Source organism: Notolepis coatsorum (genome assembly GCF_963971535.1).
Source record: "Notolepis coatsorum genome assembly, chromosome: 7".
NCBI classification, from domain to species: domain Eukaryota; kingdom Metazoa; phylum Chordata; class Actinopteri; order Aulopiformes; family Paralepididae; genus Notolepis; species Notolepis coatsorum.
This window is the reverse complement of record NC_140171.1, coordinates 81,778,185-81,803,283: the sequence shown is the minus strand read 5'-3', so window position 1 is coordinate 81,803,283 and position 25,099 is coordinate 81,778,185. Positions and strand designations below refer to the sequence as shown.

Below are 25,099 nucleotides of genomic sequence, written 5' to 3'. Positions count from 1 at the left end.
CTTGTAAACAAGACAAACGTCTTTCTCTGGTCTGCATCCCTTTGAGCCGTACTGTATTATACCCATTCTGCAATCTGTTAAATAAATAAAAAGAAAGTTTGACTGGCCGCCGATGCATTACTGTAGTGTACATGGTGACTGATTTACAAAAAATAAAAAATAAAATAAATTAATAAAAATATTTAATAATTTTTTTTAATAATTTTTTTTTGGCTTCCCCTGTTATTTACCCACGCGACGCCACTGTGTGTGTGTGAGCACAGCGGTGTCTGTGTTTATTATTATTTCATGGAATTCGGTCCGTATCTTCATTTTACATATATTTTCATTATGTCAAAAGATTATGATTTGGTAGGGCGGTCAGGTGCGTAGCGGAGATTGCGTTTGTCACCAAACGCCGGAGATGCTGGATTCGCCAGCTCACAGCTCCGCGTTGTCACCAGCTTGGCTGGCCGTTCACACTAATACAATTGGCAGTATTAGAGGGTGGGAAAGCTGGCGGGGTGGGTCCGGGTCGTTGTAAACAGCGACTCCTACAGTTCGGTCGGGCGCCTGCTCAGCGCGGATAGGATCTAAAAAAAATATTATGATTTGAAACGCTCTAAAACAAAAGTTATTAGTATAGGGGTACAACGTTGTGCCTGGCGTCCGTTTTCATCAGCTCCACTCCCATGTTAAAAGGCATTTTTTAATCTGCACTCATTCGTTCAATTCTAGATAGAATTATCAAATGCAATCTGTTTACACACTGTCAGTGGTCAAGCTTTCGAGGCATGATGCTGTTAACGATGTAGAACACACAGTGGCGCAATTGCTCTACAGCTCACTTGGCCGGCCACTAAGCAGGCAGGATGCCGTGATTATGCTGGGGAATGTGGCTGAAATGGCACCATACTGCACAGTACTTCCGCGAATGGAGCACTAGTGACAGTATCGCATCTTCCGCGTCCTCTCAACTATCGCGTGTCACAGGCTGAAATACGAGCCCCCCAGGCCGGCCCCCGCTTCTATGCGATACTGTCACTAGTGCTCCATTCGCGGAAGTACTCTGGTGCTCCGCCGACAGCGCTCTGTGTTCAGAATTATACCGGGAGATTGAGTAATGCTCGCCCGCAGAATATAATAATAATAATCAGCGCTTACTAACGTTTAGCATCTCCGCTATTTCTGACCGAATTAGTCAACCTTTCTTTTTTATAATGGCAGATTCTTATTCACAGGGATTTTGTCGAGTTTACACACGCTGTATGTGTATCAAAAATGTATAGAAATATGATGAATATGACTGTTTCTTCGTTTTTTCAATAAAAACGGACGTGGTATCAAACGAACACGAATTTAAGTGGTTAAAATTCGAATATTTGTAATTTGTTACAGATATCTGAGATTAGGCTTATTAATGTTAATCATGGGGACATTTTATAATAGACATTAAATAGTAAACAGTTAAAATTATATGGTTTTGATCATTTAATCTCTTAAGCCCAGTGAGTGTCAAAATCTAGGAGCCACAGTGCTGAGGATCACACTTATGATTGATTGACTAATGAAAATGTTATTAACTTGACAGACTCTTAATCATAATTAAAATAAATATGACAATATTTGTACGATAAGAAATTACGCATTTGATGTCGGAAAAATAAATAATATGGATTCATCTGATCACAGGGCAGCTGGATTAACCATATCTGAACCAGCTATTCCAGTCGGGACCACAGATCAAGCAACCCCCCACCAATTGGTACAGGGCTTGTATTTTGGTTTGGCTCTTCTCGTTGTTATGCTATCGGTATCCTATTATTATGCAAAGTCTAGGTGATAAGTGCCGGCCGGGTACTTGCCGCACGGCGCGACGAGTCCAGTGAAAATTTTTAACGCATTTTTGTGTGCGCACGTGCACATCCGCGCGCACTTCTGCCTCAGTGATCTACTACAACGGCGTGTAAGTGCGTCCTACCACCACTGCATCGCTGGTGTGCGCGCGCTGCGGCAGGTGTCCACGTCCACAAGCTGTACTATATATGATGACAATACATTAATCCAATTCTCATTTTGATGGGTCGTGCAAGACTCGCAAGGCACTTCCGCATCCATTTACACACAGCTGCGTCATTACTTTGCCTTATAAGGAGCTCTGGAGGCGTTGTTTTGTATGCAAATTATCTGAACGGGTACGCACGTTCGAGTTTAAGACATAATGCCATTCCCCAATGCAGATATCAGATCATATTACAGGTGCGACCGTTTGAGCCAGCATATTACCAGCACGTTGGGGACTCAGAGTGAACTTGTCATTGATTCTGTCTCAGTCGGTTCCAAGATAAGTCTTCCAAGAGAACTCTTTGGAAAATTTTGGGGAATGAGACCCATTGATACTATGTTTGTTTCTGACTCAAAGTGTGTGTGTGTGTGTGTGTGTGTGTGTGTGTGTGTGTGTGTGTGTGTGTGTGTGTGTGTGTGTGTGTGTGTGTGTGTGTGTGTGTGTGTGTGTGTGTGTGTGTGTGTGTGTGTGTGTGTGTGTGTGTGTGTGTGTGTGTGTGTGTGTGTGTGTGTGGCACTTCACTTAGCAAAAGCGAAAGGCCTCTCCTCTGTCCTGATCCTCCTAGATCTATCTGCAGCCTTCGACACAGTCAACCATCAGATCCTCCTCGCGGCCCTCGCAGGAATGGGAGTGGCTGGATCTGCGCTGGCATGGCTGACATCATACCTCAATGACCGCTCCTACCAAGTGTCATGGAGAGGTACTCTGTCGGCCACCCGCCCCCTGCGGACGGGTGTCCCCCAGGGCTCGGTCCTAGGACCCCTTCTCTTCTCCCTCTACACTAAATCACTCTGTAACATTATCACGTCTCATGGCTTCTCGTATCATTGTTATGCCGATGATACTCAACTCTTCCACTCTTTCCCTCCCTCAGATATCCACGTCTCTGAGCGGATCTCGGCCTGTCTGTCCGACATCTCCGCCTGGATGATGACCAACCACCTCAAACTGAACCTAAGCTAAACAGAATTGCTCCACCTGCCGGCCAAATCCTCCCCCCTGACTGACCTCTCCATCACAGTCGAGAATGCAGCTGTGACCGCATCCCCGAATGCCAAGAACCTTGGTGTCGTCCTCGACGACCAGTTGAACTTCTCTGCTCACATCGCAGCGACAACCAGAACCTGCAGATGCCTCCTGAGCAACGTCAGAAGGATCCGCCCCTTCCTGACAAAAGAAGCCACCCAACTCCTCGTCCAATCAACAGTCATCTCCCGCCTCGACTACTGCAATGCACTGCTAGCTGGCCTCCCGGCCACTGCCACCAAGCCTCTTCAACTCATTCAAAACGCAGCGGCCCGCCTGATAGCAAACCTACCGAAGTCGGCCCATGTCACCCCACTTCTTAGGGACTTGCACTGGCTCCCCATTGCTGCATGTATCCGCTTCAAGGCCCTCGACCTAGCATACCGTGCGGCAAAGGGAACCGCTCCCGCCTACCTCCGGTCAATGGTCTCTAACTACACACCCTCAAGACCCCTACGCTCTGCATCTTCTGGCCGCCTCAGACCTACTCCTATCCAAGCTCCGGGAGGGTCATCAAAGAGAAGCCGCCTATTCTCAGTCCTTGCCCCACAATGGTGGAATTAACTACCCACCCCAGTTAAGACAGCCGAATCCCGTCCAATCTTTCGCCGTCTACTAAAGACGCACTTCTTCAACCATTATCTGAAATATTAAAAAAATAATAATAATAATAAAAGCGTCAGCTAAATGACTAAATGTAAATGTAAATGTGTGTGTGTGTGCGTGCGTGCGTGCGTGCGTGCGTGCGTGCGTGCGTGCGTACGTGCGTGTGTGTGTGTGTGAGAGATAGAGAGAGAGAGGGGGGGGGGGGGTGAGAGATGAGGAAGGGGCAAGAGAGAAAGAGAGCTGGGAGAGTGAGTGTGTGTGTGAGAGAGAGAGGGGATGTGAATCCTCAGCCCTTGTGTGGGTGAATGTAACAAGTTCCTAAAGTTTTCTTCCCCCTATTATTTCATGCTACTTTATTCATTGTTTTAAATTATTATTTTCTTTTAAGTTATTTTGTGCATCACTCTGTTTTGAATTTTATGCAAATTTGCAATGCATGAGAGTCATCCTTTTGTGTTAAATGGCTGCTTAAAGCAAGCATTTGTTGACTCTCATGTTGATAAGAGTATTAAAACTTGGAACTTGAAACATATCTGTTTAAGGTAGAAGAAGAAAAAATTTGATTAATTTGCGATTCATCGCAAGTTAACTATGGACAATCATGCGATTAATCAGATTAAATATTTTAATCGATTGACAGCACTAATATATATATATATATAAAGAGAGAGAGAGAGAGAGAGAGAGAGAGAGAGAGAGAGAGAGAGAGAGAGAGAGAGATAGAGAGAGAGAGAGAGAGAGGGAGAGAGAGAGAGAGAGAGAGAGAGAGAGAGAGAGAGAGAGAGAGAGAGAGAGAGAGAGAGAGAGAGAGACATTAATGCAGTCCTTCAGCAATGACAACCAAACAACACACAACAACGTTAAAATCAGTGGGGACTACAAGGAGCGGACGAATGCGGTCAATCCATCACTGTCCTTTCCTTCCTCCCACAGAGGCCAGGATAGGAGAGTTGAAAGTGTTGGAGCAAGAAAGGGGGGGGGGAGAGATATCGGCCAACCAAACCCCAGGAAGTAGCCCCCTCACAAACAGGAAATCCCACACCATGACCCCCGGCAAGCAACTTTCTCTCTCTCTTTCACTCTCTTTCCTCTGCTCTTCTACATCTACTATTCCTGTTTTTCATCCACATCCCCACTTGACTCGAAGAATGAAATGGAAGAGAGAGTGCTAGGATGACGAAGTGATAAACCATGTAGTTGTTGATTAAAATGGCTGCCAGGGTGGTAGGATTCCCTCATTGACCCCCTTGCGTGATGAGAGATTTTTGTGTGTGCCCCCGACTGCCCCCCCCCCTGACTACCAAGGACAGGAAGACTCTGCTTCCCAGAATTCCTTTATAGGAAAAACACAGCACTTCCTGTTCATTGACAGCCCCCCTCTAGCATTCTCACACTCTTTGACCCAGAGCCCTTATGTGAGTTTTGATTATGAGATAATAAATCAATATATGTTGACCATTAGCCTCTGTACCTAAATGTAGCTATAGATTCATTTTGAATACCTCTTTACTTTGAGTGGATGTTCTTTCGTTCTAGTAAAACATTTCAAGGTGGAAGACTGCATTATGTTCCTTTGTAAAACTTTTTTTTTTAATAAAAAAAAAAAAAGCAAGAAAAACCTAGTACCTAGCATGCATGTCTTTGGTCGAAGACAATGGCAGGAGTATGTAGCTAGCATGTCTTACATGGTGTGGGAGAAAACCCACATGAACATAGGGAAACTCCACAGAAAGGCCTTCCACAGGGTTCGAATCAAGGACCTTCTTCCTGTGAGGTAACAGTGCTAACCACTGTGCCACTGTAACGCCCCTCTGCCCAATACAAATTCCCTGAATGAAGGATTTTCAGAGTTGATATGCTTTGGAGTGAAGGATGGGACTTAATCTGTTTGATAAAAATATATATATTTTTTTTAAAAAGGCCTTTAAAATAGAGAAGAAAAACATTTATAAAACCGACATGGGTGTGAACATATGTATATATTAATGAATATTTGCAGATCCTAATGAGGAATGTGAGAAAGAAATCCTCCCCAACAGGTCTCAATGACTACAGACCGGTGGCACTCACCTCTGTGGCCATGAAATGTTTTGAGAGGCTGGTCAAGGATCACATTTGTGCCTCCCTCCCCAGTGATATGGACCCTATGCAATTTGCATACAGGCCAAACAGGTCCACTGATGATGCGGTCTCCCAAGTACTGCACAGCACAGTCTCTCACCTGGACCGCCAGGGGCTATGTGAGACTGTTGTTCATTAACTACAGCTCAGCGTTCAATACCATAGTCCCCACCAGACTGGTGGACAAGCTGATCGAGCTGGGTCTGAGCTCCGCTCTGAGCGCCTGGATACTGGACTTTCTGAGTGAAAAGCCCCAGGCGGTCAGGGTGGGGGGTCAGACCTCCAACACCATCACCCTGAGCATCGGGTCCCCCCAGGGCTGTGTTCTGAGCCCCCTGCTGTACTCACTATACACACATGACTGTGTGGCCAGGTTCAGCTCCAACTCCATAGTGAAGTTTGCGGACGACACAGTGGTGGTGGGGCTTATCTCGGACAATGACGAGAAGGCCTACCGGGAGAAGGTTGAGGTACTGGAACGCTGGTGCCAGGACAACAGCCTGCTCCTGAACATTGGTAAAACCAATGAACTGATCGTGGATTATAGGAGAGGACAGCAGGAGACACACACACCACTGAGGATAAACGGGGCTACCGTGGACAGGGTGAGCAGCTTTAAGTACCTGGGGGTCCACATCTCAGAGGATCTGACATGGACAACACACATAGACTCAGTCGTAAAAAAAGGCAAAGCAGCGCCTCTACCACCTGAGACAGTTAAGGAAGTTCAGAGTATCTGGGAAGATACTCCAGTCCTTCTACTCCGGAGCTGTAGAGAGCATCTTGACTGGAAACATCACTGCCTGGTATGGAAACAGCACGGCACAGGACAAGAAGGCCCTACAGAGAGTGGTGCGCTACTGTTCCTAATTTATGCAAATGACATGTCGTCAGCTTGTGACTGCAACTTGTTCCTGTTTGCGGACGACTCAGCCCTGCTGGTCTATGACAAGAACAAGTTACAGGTTGAAAAAACCTTCAGCTCAGAACTAGGCAAAATCTGCATATGGCTCACTGATAACAAACTATCATTACACATGGGCAAAACAGAGTCCATTCTCTTCGGTTCAAATGACAAACTCAGCAAGACCGACGGCTTCTCAGTTACAGTGGGTGACAATATTGTCACAAGGAAAGAAGATATTACCTACCTGGGTTCCATCCTAGAGGCAAATCTTTCCTGTGACAAAATGGCATCCAATGTAATAAAAAAAGTCAACCAATGAACACGATTCTTGTACCGGATCTCCTCACTGGTAAACAAGAATACCCTGAAGACTCTGGCAGGAGCACTCATTCAAGGGTACTACGACTATGCTTGCACCTCATGGTACCAAAGCACCTCAAAGGCGCTAAAAACAAAATTACAAACATCTCAAAACTAACTGGTCAGACTACTGCTTGACCTTACGCCTGCAACTCACCCCTGCCCACTTTGACAACCTAGGATGGCTTAGAGTAGACGACAGAGTACAGCAACTTGCAATGGGCCTGGTCTACAAGATACACTACATGACCAAGGTACCCATGTACATGTCAAAATACTTCCCAAAGGTCAGTGAATACCACGATCACAACACCAGAGGGAGCTCCACAAATCATGTTAAACCCAGATTCGGCTCAAATAAGGGACTAAACACGTTTCGCAATTATGCCACATCAATGTGGAACGCCCTACCCAAAGCTGTAAAGGAATGTGAATCACTACCCACTTTCAAAAACACTCTCAAAAAACACCTACGGGAGACTGCAATTCGAAACTGGCCCCTGTAAATGTCCTAACACAACCCCCCCAATGTACAGTAAATGACCAAGTATGGTCTTGTCAATATTCCAATGTACAGTTTTGCTTGTTCAGTTGTACAGTGTCCCCCACCCACCCCTCCTACCCAACCCCCCCCCCCCCCCCCACCCACCCAACCACCTCCAATGTACAGTTTCTACGTCAAATGTATATACTCTCTTTTCTGGACTCTTTTCGTATCACAAACAGTACTGTATTTGCAAATATGGTATGCCTTGAATGTATATGTAGCAGTACTGTCTATCTGTATGTCATGCATGTCATATATGTTATGATGAATCGAAAATGGGGGACCCTGATGTAAACAAGACGAAAGTCTTTCTCTGGTCTGCATCCCCTTAACAATTGTATATATTGAGCTGTTCTGTACTGTACCCATTCTGCAATCTGTTAATAAAGTTTTCAATCAATCAATCAATCAATCAGCAAACACACACTCATGCTGCACACGCTCACACTTATGGCCACTTTACAAAAGGAAAGGTCACTTTAAGAATAGTATAGTATAACTTGAGATTGTATAATATAGCATGTAGCCTACATAAATACCCAGTGCCTCATCCGTAGCTAACAGTGTATTGCACTACCACAGGACCTAGCATGTCCTACCATGCTCTGTAAATGCTCATGTACATATACCGATATGCCCTACTCTGTTTACTTGTTTTATTGCACAATGTCGTTCTATTGGATTCTATTATATATTACTATTGTATTATGCACATCGTTGCGGGCAAGACCACCCGCATTTCATTGTATACGTATGCCGTGACAAATAAAACTCTTGACTTGACTTGACACTCTGCGACCTGCCCTGATCCAAGAGGATAATTTTATCTAGCTGGCAGAAACCTGGCGTACAGACAACAATTTATCTGCTTTACCAGCGCCTGGTCAGTTTCACACATTACTCTGAACTAAGTCCTGTGTAACATTATTGTCGATGAAAACCCATCATAAAAATAAGAAGAAGCAGCTGGTGCAATTTGACAGGAAGTAGTTTTTTTAACGTGTGTTTCTCTCTCTGTGGGTTAGATTTTATCGAACGAGTAACAGAGTGTGATGACAAATTGTAAAAAGGGAGTTCCTGTGGGAGGTATTGAAAAAGGGTAAAGAGGAGCAGTGAGGTTAGTCCAATACTTGAGAGATGAGCATGTTTCTGCAGCAACGAATGCCTTGTCCTGTAAAGACCTTTGGCTCTTTGAAGTTGTCAGTGTGCTGGTTTATCCAACACTCTCTCTGATCCGAGGGTACCAGAGATGGGGGTCGGGGCTACAAGGCAACGGACACGGTTCAGCCGGTACAGACACATACGTGTGGGCTAATACACACAGCGCCTGTTAGTTCTCCTGTTGTAAATCCAGCAGCATTAGAATGTTGATTGTGCCGTTGATTGTCCTCTCCTTGGCAGCTTATTTACTGACACAAAGAAGTTGTGATTTAATCAGTATTTTGTCAAACTGCTCTTGTCTGCACTGAAGATTTATTTAAATCAAATCAAATCAAATCAAATTTATTTGTAAGGCCCGACAACACACGTTAATGTCCCCATGGGCCGGACACGTCTTCTTTAAACAAGTCAAGAAGAAACATAACAATAAGTCAAGAACAAAACAAGAACACCATAAGGTCCAACCAATTTAAAATAAATGCAAAATAAATGAATGAATGCAAACACTCCCAGACATACCCCACGCGAAGGTAAGGAAAAACTCACTAAAACCTAACAATAGGGAAAAAAATGCACCACAGGCAGTGTGGAGGAGAGAAACCTTAGAATATATATCCCAGAAACATTTGAATTTTTTCGTAAATCCCTGGCGCCTCCGCCAAGCATGCATAGCCTTAACACCCTGCAAAGTTTCACACATTCCTGCTTCTAAATAGATGCAGCTCTTGAGAATAGTCTGTACAGTGGAGTTAAGTATAATATACTTCATTATATTATATTATATATTATTCACAAGGGGAATTATTTTCACTCCCAGGCTCAAAAAGACTGTATATATTCTGTACAGTAGTGACAATGTATTGGATTTTATTATTTATCTTTCGTCTCCCTTGATACCTCAAATATGTGTAATACTTTCCTACTTTAAAAAGAAAAAAAGTGTATTATTTAAATGTTATTATATTATTCTAGATGTGTCGTTATTTCTCATCTGATCCTATGCGAGTATAACCCACCAAGAGGAACCCCTTGTATATGTACAGATATAATGTAGTACTTGGAGGAATAAATCTGATTCTGATTCCAAAGCACTATCAATCTAGAAAAATAAAAGTGTTCCTTCTAGTTCACTGTTCAATATTTCAAATACAGAAATGATTACATCTTCAAAAGTGTTGCTTTTACGCGAGAGAAAGTATTTTGTTTGCTAATAACTTCAATGGGTGTGTGCACCCTCCCCCCAGCACTCTGGTGGGTTTGGCATTTCAGAATGGCATTTAATTTGTTCAGTTAATTCCTATGTTATGTAGGGTTAGGGTTAGGGTTAGGGTTAGGTGCACTATAACCATACTGTACCAGTCAATAACATCAGCAGGTTCCTTACTTTTTCCACATGGGAAATTTTGTCTCACCCTGTGACCCATGCTTATTAAGAGTGGGGACCATAGTCCCGACCCATAGATTATTAAACCAGGCTGTTGATAACAGCCCATGGGAGAACCATATAAAGCCACATCCTTCTTGGACCACAGAGAAACGGGGCCCACAGGTGGAGCAGCAGCATGGAGGCAGCAGGTAAGCAAAGCAGAACATAAGGAGACATGGAGCTTTTAGTTAAAAATAGACTGCTTATTATATGATGTATTGTTTGCAGACTGATAGGCTGTAGCTGAAACATCACCACTCAAGTTGACTGCCTGAACTAGCTTTGCAGGCTTCACATCATTGTGCTAAGCATAATTAAAGCCAGCCAACTATAAGAGCAGAGAGTGATCAATAAAAAAAAGAAAAGAAACACATAAAGAGAACCAGAAAGTAAACTATGAGTACCAGTGGATCGCCACCATATGACCCAGCTGATATCCCACTCTGTCTCAAGGTCAAGGGTGACAGAAAAGCCATTGCATTTCTGGATCAAACCTAGTCATTCTAGCCTTAACCCTCCAGTCACCCTTGTCGCAGTTCTGGTCAAAAAGCCCTTTTTTTTTAACGTGTGTTTGTGGATAGCGTTGGCTATATTTTATGTACAGTATATGCCAAAAAAGTTGCTCAGTATCACATCTTGGACTCAAATTACAATAATCCATGTTTTTTTTTTTTTTAAACAATCACTATTAACTCATTCCGGGCCAACAGCGCCCTCTGCTGATGGCCCTTCCGTGCCAACGCTATATCCAATGGAGAATAGGACTTATTTACGAGTGCATAAAACATATCAAATATAATAGCAATAGATCTAAATAACACAGTGATCGTCAATGAGTTGCTTCCAGTCAACATGTACGAAACGGATTGTTTTTTCATCTGTACATTTCAGTTTTATACCATTTTGAATTCAAGTATAGTTTTGGAGATTTCTAGTAATTCCAGAGAAAGACACGATAATAGCCCTTAAGTGGAATACACAAAATACGTTGTAATTTTTCGGCTGATTTATGAATCGTTTTCAAATAAACGCTAGATTATCGATAGTATATGTGTCCTCATGTACGAAGAGAAGCGGGGTCTGAAAAATCGCTTCTCCGTACTTTGGTCGGCGCGAACCTCACACACACACACACACACGCTCCGATGGCGGTGATAGGAACATCTGATTACCCCAAGATTCGTAACATAAAGGCCTTACCTCACATCTGATGTCATGCAAAAAGATTAATCCAATTTCTGATCGCCATTCCAAATATCGATTGCGTCCATTGATCCAACGTTATAGTCCAAAACACAATGATCCACGATGCTTCCAGTGGGGGGATGCAATAGTATCCAGCTGCATGCCCCAGAAGTAAAACCTGGACCGGACCTATTTTTTTGATGCACAGTCCCAGCCAATCCAATCCATCGAGAGCTTAAATGGGCAGGCTGTTTGTTGCGAGGTCGTGCCGTATACTCCCGTGTCTCCTGTGTGAGACGTTGCATCACTCCCCACCATCCCATGGATGTTTTCCCTGGGCGTTCGCTCTCTTTCCTAGGATCCGTGTTTTTGAATTGCCCGTTCGGCAGTTGAGTCCTTAACTGATGGCACTCCGAACCGTGACATTATTACGTTTTCATCGCCTTCGGGTTGTTTTGTTTTTGCCTTGAGAGGACTCGTTTTTCTTCACGTAAATTTTTCCTTAAAGGAACAGTGCTGCATTTTTTGTTGTTCATGATTCCTGGACTCTAGTGTAATTCACCCTTAAAGTAACAGTGAGGCCTTTTTCTGTTGTTTAATAAATACGCCCTTGTTTTGGCTAACTCTGAATACCTGTCTGTGTCGTGCAATTGGGGTCGCATTGCAAACCTTAACAAATACACTGCATTTCAATGAAGATAATATGCTCAAATTCCGATTTCTGTGCTCATCAGAAATATAATTCATTTAGTAAAATATTGTTTTGCATATAGTAAACAATAGTTTAGGTCAGTATAATGTTTTCACAGAACGAACTTGTTGCAGGATTGACCATGCAAACTATCTAATATATGTGTGATTTTATAGTTAATAACTGCTATGCATTAATTTGGTGACATTGTATACCTTAAGATGATTATTTTAGATTATTGGAAGTGTTTATTTCACATTATAACAGAAGTATTCTGGCTTTATTTCTAAGTAATATAATACTGTATATTTATTTTAAGTCTGGCAAAATAAGTGTATACATGACATGATCTGTGGGAAGTTGATTTATTGGAGTTTAAAATGTTTTGATTGATGTTATAATGTGTGATTGTCTATCCCACTGTGTTAATTAACCTGTTCCACCTGATGGGACCGGTAACGGTCCCGAAATGACATCTGGTCATATTTTTTTGACTGTTGTATAAAATTTGCGATTAAAATTTCAAACGTATTCAAGTATTAACATCACTAACATGTCACAACAGCATGTAGAATGTATATTATCATCAATACGTTAGTTTAGCAATAGGTTAAACGTGTCATTAGATAGATTTAACTTTTCGATTTGGCCAAGTCTATTCCGAGAGGGCGACCATTTTGGAAATGTTGAACCATGGGAATTGTAGTCTTTTTGTGGCCATTTTGTAGAGGACATGCATAGCTGTCGATCAGTGTTGGGATTTTTCCGAACTACACTTCCTGGAAGATTCTATGGGGGTTCAAGGTTCAGAGTTCTGTATGAATTATATCAATAACTGTTATTATTCGGGATAATAATAAGCCACAAAAGGTAACGTTTTTGACAAATATTGAAACGCAGTTAGTTTCTCCTCCCTATTGTTAGCATGTAGCAACAATTAGATCTGAAATTAGTTTCGAAATGGTTGCACTGTGGTGAAAATAAAAAATTACAGTAAATTACAGTAGATATCATTATCTGTTCTTATGCACGAAAGGTGATACTAAATCCAAATTGAACTCGGGCATTTGAAAGATAATATATATATATATATATATATATATATATATATATATATATATATATATATATATATATATATATATATATATATATATATATATATATATAAATGTGCGAATTGGCTATAATAAGGTAATTTATAAGCCTCCTGTTCTATATTCTATAATAATATTTCAAAATGCATTGGTCCGGATGGGAGAATTCAGTACTGTATCTACAGAACCTTCTGTTTAATCATCTTCCCTTTATTAATTTCCTTCGATTTTTTGTACGCATGATCTCAAGAAGGTACTGAACGAGATCATTATTAGCATGGTGTTATTCACTGTCAAAATGCAAAGAAAAATCATAATTAATATTCTCATTTGTTTCATCACAATTTAAGCAAACCTAGTAATAGACACACTATTTCTGACACTGTGAATACATTCCCGAGGTCCATAGATGTCCCTAGATACCAAGAACATGCAAATGGCCTTGTAGAAGTAGAGCAATATTCCATTTACCTAGGTATATATTTTAGGCGGATTTTCACCACGGGTGGAACAGGTTAAGCTGGTTCTTGATTCGTTTTGTGGATTATACTATTCAACAACAAATGGGGTTAATGGTCATGTGGGGTGACTGTTCTTGTTCTGTAATATGATCATATTATGATCAATGTTATGTTTCCAGGTACACATTTTCAGGTGTGTTGGATTGATAAGTTGGTAAGTGGTTCTGACATCGACTTGAAGTCAACCAGGTGTAGACCCCGGGAATTTTTAAATTTTTTTAACTGAATGTTAAGATGAGATCAAATATTCCTAGTAGGGAAATATAGATACTTATGCAAACTACCAATCATGGATTTTCCTTTTTGCTACAGTGTTTCTGATCAACTCTTGCTGTGGCGGTAAGGAAAACGTAAGAGAGGATGGTACGGTGGAACATTTTTGATGTCTCCCACCTGTACAGCCTGGCCAAGCTGCACGGATGGGAGAGGACAAATTGTCACCGCAATGGCTTTTGTGGTCATGTTGACTCTGAACTAGACAGAGTCAAAGAGAGGATATATAGATCAAAATGGATGGTTGATTAATCCGGATGCTTATAACCTATACAAAATTATGACGACTAATAGACACAGAAGAAATGCAGATGTGTCCAAATATTTTATGCTAAATCATTCTCACGTTGAAGAAGCTAGTAAATTGTTTCTGAAACAGGGGAAGGAGAGCCACATTGGGAAATGGACGAGGTCCTATGACCTGCCAAAGTTACGCCGACAATGCAGAATTGCACACAAAATTGCATCGGCAAAAAGGGGCAGAGACTATATTAGGCAAAATCAAACAACTATATGAAATGAATGTTATGAATGACCAAAACATGTGACTAATTTGTTCTTTTGTTTCTGAGAAAATACAGGTGGGAGTGGGCTAGAAGTATAGATTAGTTTAGAAAATAGGGAACGAAATCCAGGTGCAGGACGAACGAGTATGCTGTATAAACGAGAAAACGACAACGAAAACAAAACAGTATCTTTATATTTCTATCACAAATTCTCTCAATCAAATTAATGTTAACACATTGAGTGCCAGCAGGGGGCGCACGATTTATCGCTTGAATGCCTGCCTTTTGGGACTGATTTTCCGATATTTCATGATTTTCGCTGAGCTATATATTCTATATTCTGGCTATGTGTCTAATACGCCCGTCGCTTATCAATGACTTGCTTGCAGTCAACATGTACGAAATTATTATTTTTTTCATCTGTACATTTCCGTTTTATACCGTTTAGAAAAACTGAAGTTTTTGGAAATTTCGAGAAAAAAAAAAAGATTCTGCGGAAATAGCCAATTACTGGAATACACAAAACACGTTGTCATTTTCCGGCTGATTTATGAATAGTTTTCAAATAAACGCTAGATTATCGATAGTATATGTGTACTTATGCACACTAGAGAAGCGGGCTGAAAAAAATCTATTATATATGACCTGGTCAGTGCTAACGTCATATACACACACCAAGACGCTCGCCATGGACAGTCGCAAATCTCTGAGCTCCAGCAAGAATTCCAGCAACAACTCTAATCAACACGGAAAAGCAACAAGGTTTTTCATACATTTCATCATCTTCCTACTATGGATTACAGATTACTTTAATTCACCAAGGAAGCTAAACCAAACGGAATTGGATAAAAGAGAAATCGAAAGAGACAGCGGTAGACACAATGACTTTTACCTCCTCGACGGCTCGGAGCATAAACATCTGGCCGTTGGAACCGCAGCTATCCACGGGTTCCTAACGGCAAATCCGGAGCGGAAGAAAATGCCCCCAGCAGGTAAACTAGATCGAAGGACGATAATCATCCTTTATCTACTCCTTGCGGGAGATATTAAATTAAACCCGGGCCCGGTTACACGACTACAACAGAAAGTGATGAATCAGAGGCTCCCACAAATAGTGACGACTACCGTCGCGATCAACAACAATGACAACAACATCCCTTTCAACGACAACAACATCCTACCACCGGCGTCGGGTGTCTACATTCCACCCGGCACCGGAGCAGTGACGACTGCCGTCGCGATCAACAACAACAACAACAACAACAACAACAACAACGACAACAACATCCTTTTCAACAACAACAACATAGGACGAGACAAGACCCTGCCCTTCCCCCACCGAACGCCACCCGGTCAGCGAGTCTTCACCACAGGGAGCCGGCGGGATGGAATCAACGCAGCCCCCTGCCCCCTCCCCACGGAATTTCACCACCCGGGCACCGAGACGGAATCAACACAGACGCTAGCAGAGGAACCAGGACATGACAAAGAATCACACCCACCCCCCCCCCCCTCCCACACACGGACCAAATAATAACAACACAGCCCTTCCCCCCCCCCCCGTCGCGGGACACCCACCCTGATCAAAGGATCCCCCCCCCCCCCCGGACACCACAGAGCTCCCCACAGAAGAAGAACCCTACCTTTTTCTCAAGGATATAGACAACACAGCAAATAAAAACGGACTTCATATTTTCCATCTTAATGTAAACAGCCTTAGACACAAACTGGCAGAAATAAGGCAACATTTCATTAGCGGTAAGGTAAACATTCTATGTTTCTCTGAAACTAAACTGGATTCATCAATAACAGACCCGGAAATTGAATTGGAGAACTATTCTATAGTCCGTAATGACAGGAACAGGCATGGAGGAGGTGTCTGTATGTACATTCATATAGACACCAAATTCATTAACCGTACGGACCTAGATCATGAGGCTATTGAAACTGTTTTTGTAGAAATTCTATTTGGAAGGGCTAAATCTGTTCTAGTCGGCACAATTTACAGACCGCCAGACCAAAATGGCTTTTATGATGTGTTGGAATGCGTGCTTAGCTGGAGCTGAGGATGCAGAAAAGATTCGTATTGGGGATTGGAACACGGATATGCAACAAAAAGATGCACCCGTCTTCAAATCCTACAATAGGTTTTGTGATCTGCACGGCCTCAGCCAGCTAATCACCCAACCCACATGTGTATGTGAGTCAACTCAGACTACCATTGACCTCATCCTGACTTCTGACAAGTCCAAGATCTCCAATAAAGGGGTTATAGCATGCAGGTTAAGTGATCATTATATGATATTCTGTACCCGCAAAAAGCTAAAACAAAAGGCTGGCTGTCACAAAACAGTCACATCTAGAGACCTCAAAACCTACTCTAGCGAGGCCTTTAACCTTGAACTGGAGAGTCTGGACTGGTCAGATGAGCTCAATGGTACACTGGTTGAAGAAACATGGCTTGGTTTCAAAACCAAATTTTCACAGATACTAAACAACATGGCCCCCCAAAGAACCACCAGGGTAAAAAATCGCGCTGAGCCGTGGATGCACACTGAAATACTGACCGCTATGAAAACCAAAGACAAAAAATTCTCTGAGTTTCGTAAAAGTCAGTCAAGGCTTACCATAGGCACGAGCAGTGAACTCCAAGCCCACGTGACTGAACTCAAACTGGAAAGAAACAGACTAAGAAATGACGTAAACTCCATGATCAAAACAGCAAAAAAAAATTTCATCAATGACAAAACCGAGGAAAACAAAAACAAACCATGTGAACTTTGGAAATTACTCAATAACCAACTAGGCTGCAGTAAAAAACTTAAAACCAGATTCTCAAACATAAACATAAAGGCAGACAACACGCTCATCACAGACAAGCTGGATGTAGCCAATTACTTAAACAGTTTCTTCACAAACATAGCCACAACACTGGTAAACAAACTACCCTCCCACTCAGGGCATTATGGGGTAGAACACATAGTAGCATACTACAAGAACCTATAGGGGTCCACAAAGACGACTTCAAACTGGAAATGGTAACAACAGATGAGGTACTCAAAAAACTGAGCGCCCTCCAACATAACAAGGCCACTGGCCATGACAACATCCCCTCCAAATTCCTCAGAGACTAAGCAGCCGCCATCACCCCAGTCATCACACACATAATAAACCTCTCCATAAAACAGGGACACGTCCCCAAGGACTTCAAAATTGCGAGAGTAACACCCCTGCACAAAAAAGGCAGTAAATTAGACCCAGGCAACTACCGCCCTGTTTCTATCCTTACCTCCATCTCGAAAGTCATGGAACATTTTTTATACGAACAGGTCGAAAAATACCTTGCGGAAAAAAATCTAATCTACGAATTCCAATCTGGCTTCAGGAACATCCCACTCCACTGACACATGCCTTCTCTATTTAAACGACCACATCAAACAAGAGGTGGACGCGGGCAAATACTGCGGCATGGTCATGCTGGACCTACAAAAGGCCTTCGACACTGTTAATCACACCATTCTGATTGACAAGCTAAAAGCAATTGGTTTTGATAGTCTATCAGTGAGCTGGATACAATCCTACCTGGAGGGGAGAGAGCAGATGGTGGAGGTAAACAGTACCCTACCCCCCCCCCTCACAGTAAGCTGTGGTATTCCACAAGGAAGCATACTAGGTCTGCTACTGTTCCTAATTTATGCAAATTACATGTTGTCAGCTTGTGACTGCAACTTGTTCCTGTTTGCGGACGACTCAGCCCTGCTGGTCTCTGACAAGAACAAGTTACAGGTTGAAAAAACCCTCAGCTCAGAACTAGGCAAAATCTGCATATGGCTCGCTGATAACAAACTATCATTACACATGGGCAAAACAGAGTCCATTCTCTTCGGTTCAAATAACAAACTCAGCAAGACCGACGGCTTCTTAGTTACAGTGGGTGACAATATTGTCACAAGGAAAGAAGATATTACCTACCTGGGTTCCATCCTAGAGGCAAATCTTTCTTGTGACAAAATGGCATCCAATGTAATAAAAAAAGTCAACCAACAAACTCGATTCTTGTACCAGATCTCCTCACTGGTAAACAAGAATACCCTGAAGACTCTGGCAGGAGCACTCATTCAAGGGTACTATGACTATGCTTGCACCTCATGGTACCAAAGCACCTCAAAGGCGCTAAAAACAAAATTACAAACATCTCAAAACAAACTGGTCAGACTACTGCTTGACCTTACTCCTAGAACCCACCTCACCCCTGCCCACTTTGACAACCTAGGATGGCTTAGAGTAGACAACAGAGTACAGCAACTTGCAATGGGCCTGGTCTACAAGATACACTACACGACCAAGGTACCCATGTACATGTCAAAATACTTCCCAAAGGTCAGTGAATCCCACGATCACAACACCAGAGGGAGCTCCACAAATCATGTTAAACTCAGATTCGGCTCAAACAAGGGACTAAACACGTTTCGCAATTATGCCACATCAATGTAGAACACCCTACCCGAAGCTGTAAAGGAATGTGAATCACTACCTACTTTCAAAAACACTCTCAAAAAACACCTACGGGAGACTGCAATTCGAAACTGGCCCCTGTAAATGTCCTAACACAACCCCCTCCAATGTACAGTAAATTACCAAGTATTGTCTTGTCAATATTCCAATGTACAGTTTTGCTTGTACAGTTGTACAGTGTACCCCCCACCCCTCCTACCCAACCTCCCCCCCCCCACTCCTACCCAACCCACCCTCCCACCCACCCAACCACCTCCAATGTACAGTCCCCCCCACCCCCTCCACCTACCCAACCTCCTCCAATGTACAGTTTCTACGTCAAATGTATATACTCTTTTTTCTGGACTCTTTTCGTATCACAAACAGTACTGTATTTACAAATCTGGTATGTCATAAATGTATAGATGTAGCAGTACTGTCTATCTGTATGTCATGTATGTCATATATGTTACGATGAATTGAAAATGGGGGACCCTGATGTAAACAAGACGAAAGTCATTCTCTGGTCTGTATCCCCTTAACAATTGTATGTATTGAGCTGTACTGTACTGTACCCATTCTGCAATCTGTTAATAAAGTTTTCAATCAATCAATCAATATACACACATACACACATAGGGGACACGTTGTGGAAAATGTGAAAAAAAAACATCTGATTACCCCAAGACTGGTAAAATAGATTCCTTACCTCCTCACATCAGATGTTCTGCAAAAAGATTATTCCAATTCCTGATCGCCATTCCAAATATCGATTGCGTTTATTGATCGAACAATCCAACCTCGAAACACATATTCCACGCTGCTCTGAGGGTCCACAATGAATGCAATTGTCTCAGGTTACATGCCTGAGAAGTAAAATGTGGAATCCAGGTTTTTTTTTACCCCCCATGCATTTCCATTGAGTCCAATCCAATGGGTGCATTACCATCCGGGAGACGATAGGAGGCGGTATTTTCCCTTTTCGAGGTCAGAGCCAGTCCCAATGATAACGTGAGGCTAGATTGATGAAAAATGAATGGATATCGCTAATAAAAGCAATAACGATTAAATAACGAGATTTCTCGTCGTTGGCACTCAACGCATGGTGGCGAACAACAAGAGTCCTCGTCGTTGGCACTCAAAGTGTTAAAAGAACAACAATTATGCTAAATTGTGAAGAAATTGTATCTGAAATTACAGTTGTATAGTAAACATGTCTCTTTTTGTCTTGTTCTGTTTCACAGCCTCTCGCTGTCAAAGTCTGTCAAATTAATAAGATACAAATATAACGGATCAAGACAGGAAGTACAGGCAGCAACAAGGTCACCTAACTGAAGGCTTGTGTAAGAGAGACAATAACTATATTAGAAGCAATATAAAAACATGCATACTGTTTAAATTCCCCACAATTTGTTATGCTGTGTATTGTTATTTCCATTCAGGCACTTCTTTGATGGCCCGGGGTTCCTATTATTTATAGTCGGGCATCTCTCTGGACAGCCCAGGGGGCCATCTTGCCGCCACATGTTGTTTCCACTGCTGTCTGCTATCACATGAGAGTGTGTTCGTGAAGAAAATACCACTCTCTCACTCACTCAACATCTCACTACTCCATCCAGCCTTACAACCTGGATGGAAATCACTCACTCAATTCCTCACTGTTCATCCAGCCTTACAAACTGGATGAAAACCACTCACTCAATAATTGGCTAGATTCACCCAATATCATTCTCATCCTTGTGGATGGAAATCACCTGTACTGAAGAAACCCTATCATCCTTTGATCCTTTGATACCAACATTAAACTACAAAGGACTGTTCTCTGTGTCTGTGTCCGCTCTCTGACCGGGGTGTGCCGTCTGGATGAAGTGGCTCCAGCAAACATTGCAAACAAATATATCTTCAATATTGGTCCTTCGAGCCGGAGAACTTCACCCACGACGGCGCCATGGACACACAGAGAACAGCAGCAGATGAAAATGGAAGACAAGGAGGAGGAAGGCTGCGACAGCTTCCAGCACACCTGCAAGGCTATAGCTTCCCACCGTCCATCATGCCTAATACTGCGCCTCTACAAGACGACAGCGAAGGTGCCAGTGCACAGCAGCTGCCTCTGCCTGCAGACCGAGTTTGCAACTACAGATGACCAGCTCCACACTGCGCCCGGGCCCCCTCCCTGCCTCTCACTACCAGGAGCAGTCGATAAGGCGAGACAATGGGACCTATACCAGCCTACCTACCAGCCTACCTACCAGTCAAACCAGCCTTTGTCATCGACTGTGGAGAGCAGGCATGGCAGCACACCAGCGGCCGCACAGACCCGGTATGAGTTTACGCCAATGAGATCTGCATATCAAGCGTATCAATATACCACAGCTACGCCTGCACAGCCTAACTATCAACTCCAGACTGCAACCGCGCTCTACCCTGCACGACGGTTACCCACTGCAGCTGCTCTCCAGCCAGTGGGCCAACATACAGCAGGTGCACCTCAGCAGTCTACCCAACAACTACCCTCCTGGACAGTGGCGCCTTCCCCATACACAACCACTGTCTCAGCAGCGAGGGCATATCAGACTCCACAAGTCATCCCTGCTCAGCAAGTGCATCAATCACTGTTGCACCAACTGAGCCACTATCCACAACCACCATATCAGCCTCCACCAATCATCACTGCTCAGCAAGTGTATCAAGCGCTGCCGCACCAGCTGAGCCATTATGGTAGAAAAAGGGGGTAACCACTGCGCTCAGACAGGTGCATAGTCCAACATTAATTATGCAAAAAAGGGAGGTAGGGACCGCACTCGGAATATCGTTGTTTTTTATTAATTAATAAGTTGTTTAAAGGGCACAAAACATTTTCAGCCATCCGGCACACTGATGAAGGCCGGATAGCTGAAAACGTTTTGTGCCCTTTAAACAACTTGTAAAATAAAAAACAACGATATTCCGAGTGCGGTCCCTACCTCCCTTTTTTGCACCAGCTGAGCCACCATCAACAACCACCATATCAGCCTCCACAAGTCATCCCTGCTCAGCAAGTGCATCAATCGCTGCCGCACCAACTGAGCCACCATCCACAACCAGTGATTCAGCCTCAGCCTGCTCCATCGACTCAGCCAGCCTATCAGCTGGTGCATCCAACACCTGGTCCAGCACCCTATTATTCTGTACCAGTTCCACCGGTCCAGTATGTCCGTCAGCCCCAGTATACATCACTACAGGATTCATACGCTCTCCAGCCTCCCAGGCAGCCAGTCCCTGTACCTAAACTGCCTATCCTGGTCCATGACAGCGAGAGAGAATTCACTGACCTTAAGATGGCGCTGGACCACCTACTCGATGCCCACACTGAACTTTCTGAGCACTACAAGTACCGTGTACTTATGGAGCAGCTGGTTCTAGATGAGGCTAAGCTAATAGCCCAGTCCTGCAGGCATTATGCGCAACCCTACACCGCCGCCATGCAGGCCATGCAGCGGCAATATGGACAGCCGCATCAACTTGCACAAAGCGAGATTGCAGCAATACTGAATGCTCCTGATCTCAAAGCAGGAGATACCAAAGCATTCCAGAGCTCGCCCTTAGCATCGACTTGCTAGTGGGAATGCTGACGTCGCTGGAAGGACCTAACGGGATGGAAGTCATGTCAACGGCCATGTGGATCGGCTTCTGTGTAAGCTCCCTGAGCAATTAAGGGACGGCTTTGTGGAGCATCTACTGGTTCGAGGTCGCCTCAACACGACTAGCCTAAACCCGTACAACCTTCAAGACCTCGCCGACTGGCTCAGGGTAAAGGCCGAAGCTCAACGACTGTCCGAGAGAATGGCACAGCGCCATCGGATGGAAGGGACACAGTTCCCTAACAGAGACAAGCAAGTTCCCCCACCCAGACTGTAACTGAGGGGTACAATTCCCTGACTGTATTGTTAGATATGATACTTACTACCACTACCTCTTGTACTTTAGACTCTGGCCACCCAGTACTAGGTATAAATAATTATGATAAACACTCCCACCTGATGAAACGGATCCAACACAAATGTACCAAGTCGAAAGTCTGCGTTTATTAATAATACATAGCAAAAGGTATGTACAACGATCACTTAATTACATTTATGATTTGAAATAGTATGCACTTTTATGGCAAATGAGTATTCGTAGGTAGATCAATATCGAATGTCCAATCTCTGATTGCGCAGGAAGCAAATATACAACCTGGAATATTTAGGGAACAATAGCAATGATACTTGAATGATTATATAGCTGGATACACTAGGGGAAGGTTCCGACTGCTTGTAGGACAGCTGGAGGGGGGGGGGGGGTAGAGTCTGGCTGTATCCCGTCTGGCCGAGGGTATCCTGGGAGAGCCCACAGTCGTGCGACCCGGTGCCCAGCGATCCTCGATCCACAGATGAAAGCAGTTGGACTCTCTGTGGCCGGCGTCCTCCGGTCCACGATGGAGAGACGTGAGGCGACCTCGTCGTGTAGAGCGTCTTCTCACTTGTCGTCCTCTCCGGGGGGGGTATTTCCAACACACCGCAGTGTTGGCCTTTATCCATAGAATAATCAAAGTACTCAAAGCATAATCCAAGCCGGGGAAGGCTAGCCGTCGTCGGTAGAATAATCCAATATACAGGTCCACTCGCTCTTTGGCCTGGAGCTCCTCGGGTGCAGCTTCACGTGGGGTCAACCACCCTGGATAAGCGTCCAGCTGATGCCCGAAACGATGGGGGTGCTGATTACTATAGAACTCTTACCGCACGAGGCACTACATATGAATAGACTATTATTAGCTTAATAGAATACGTCCAACTCGACGATATAGTGCCAAATATGACTATTCAAATATTAATATACACGATGTCTCAATGCCGATACTGGGCCGAATTGGCCTTACTGCCCACACGTGGTTCGCGGGGAGGCTTTTGCGTCTGTCACTCTGTTGGAGGGTAAGGAACTGGACTAAAAGGAAAGCTCTACTTTAATAGCGCAGTATATATACGCACTATGAACAAATAGTACCATTAGTGGTGCGGTAGACATATTCCTACGCGGAACTAGGACTTGTCCATACATGTTGAGCGGTACGATTGAACCTGGTCTGAGGGGTATGGCGACCTGGCACCAAGGTCTCGTCCAATGGTAGAATGGAGACTATTATGGGATGTTCAGTAGACTAGAAGGGATATTCAATGCATATTGTACAAGGAATATACAAGGGATATCAGGGGATATACAAATACAATTAAATATATATATATAAATAAATATATATATTCGGTTTAATCTGATCCTTCAGAACAGCCGCCCCCTAATTGGTCCCAACCCAATTAGTTAAGCAGAGACAGATTAACCGCACTGTCTACCACTCAAGGGTTCGCTGTAAGGGTCAGTCAACTCACAAAGTCATAGGGTCATGGTCATCATCGATTGTGTCTGGGAGTCGGGGCAGTTCTATGAGCCTCGCCACAGGACGGGTGTAAATGCGCCCCTGGACGAGTACTTCAGCTGCTCGGACCTTGCCATCGGCACCGGTGATCACTTTGCTTACGCGGCCAGCCGGCCACATAGCTCTGTGTAGTGACTGGTCAATAATCATGACGACTGTTCCTTCCGTCAAATTGTCTCTCTCTTTTACCCACTTCTGGCGGGTCTGTAGAGACGGTAGGTAGTGCAGTAGGAAACTGCTCCAAAACTTGTCGGCTAATACTTGGCTGTACCTCCACATTCGTCGGCCGTTCTCTTCTTCAGGCCGGTACATTGTCTGGGGTAACGCGGGATCTAGCCGCCCCATCAGGAGGGTGTTGGGGGTGACTGGGTCGACATCTGCTACATCACTGGAGACGTAACCGAGGGGCTTGGAGTTCAATACTCCCTCAATCTCCGTGAGGACTGTCATTAGGACTTCTTCCGCCACAGTCTGGGCCCCAAGTACTGCGTACAGGGCTGTCTTTATAGAACGTACTTCTCGTTCCCAAGTTCCACCGAAGTGGGGTGCGTTTGGGGGGTTGAATTGGAAGTCAATCTGGGCTGGAGCGAGGTGGGTCTTAAGTTCTGGGCCCATAGCTTGGAAGCTCTCCCTCAGCTCTCTTTCTCCGCCTTTGAAGTTTGTTCCGTGATCGGACAATAAT

General features: G+C 43.8%; 1 protein-coding gene across 1 annotated transcript in view; it reads right to left on the bottom strand.

The window, feature by feature from the left end:
* inpp4b (inositol polyphosphate-4-phosphatase type II B) overlaps positions 1–20,631 on the bottom strand; it is a gene marked incomplete at its 5' end in the record, with an annotated part of 822,779 nt that extends 802,148 nt beyond the window's left edge. Inside the window, one exon of the mRNA XM_084318315.1 lies at positions 20,625–20,631. Within this exon, the coding sequence (XP_084174441.1) occupies positions 20,625–20,631 (7 nt within the window). The remainder of the gene's footprint in view (positions 1–20,624) is intronic.
* Between the last annotated feature and the right edge of the window lie 4,468 nt (positions 20,632–25,099).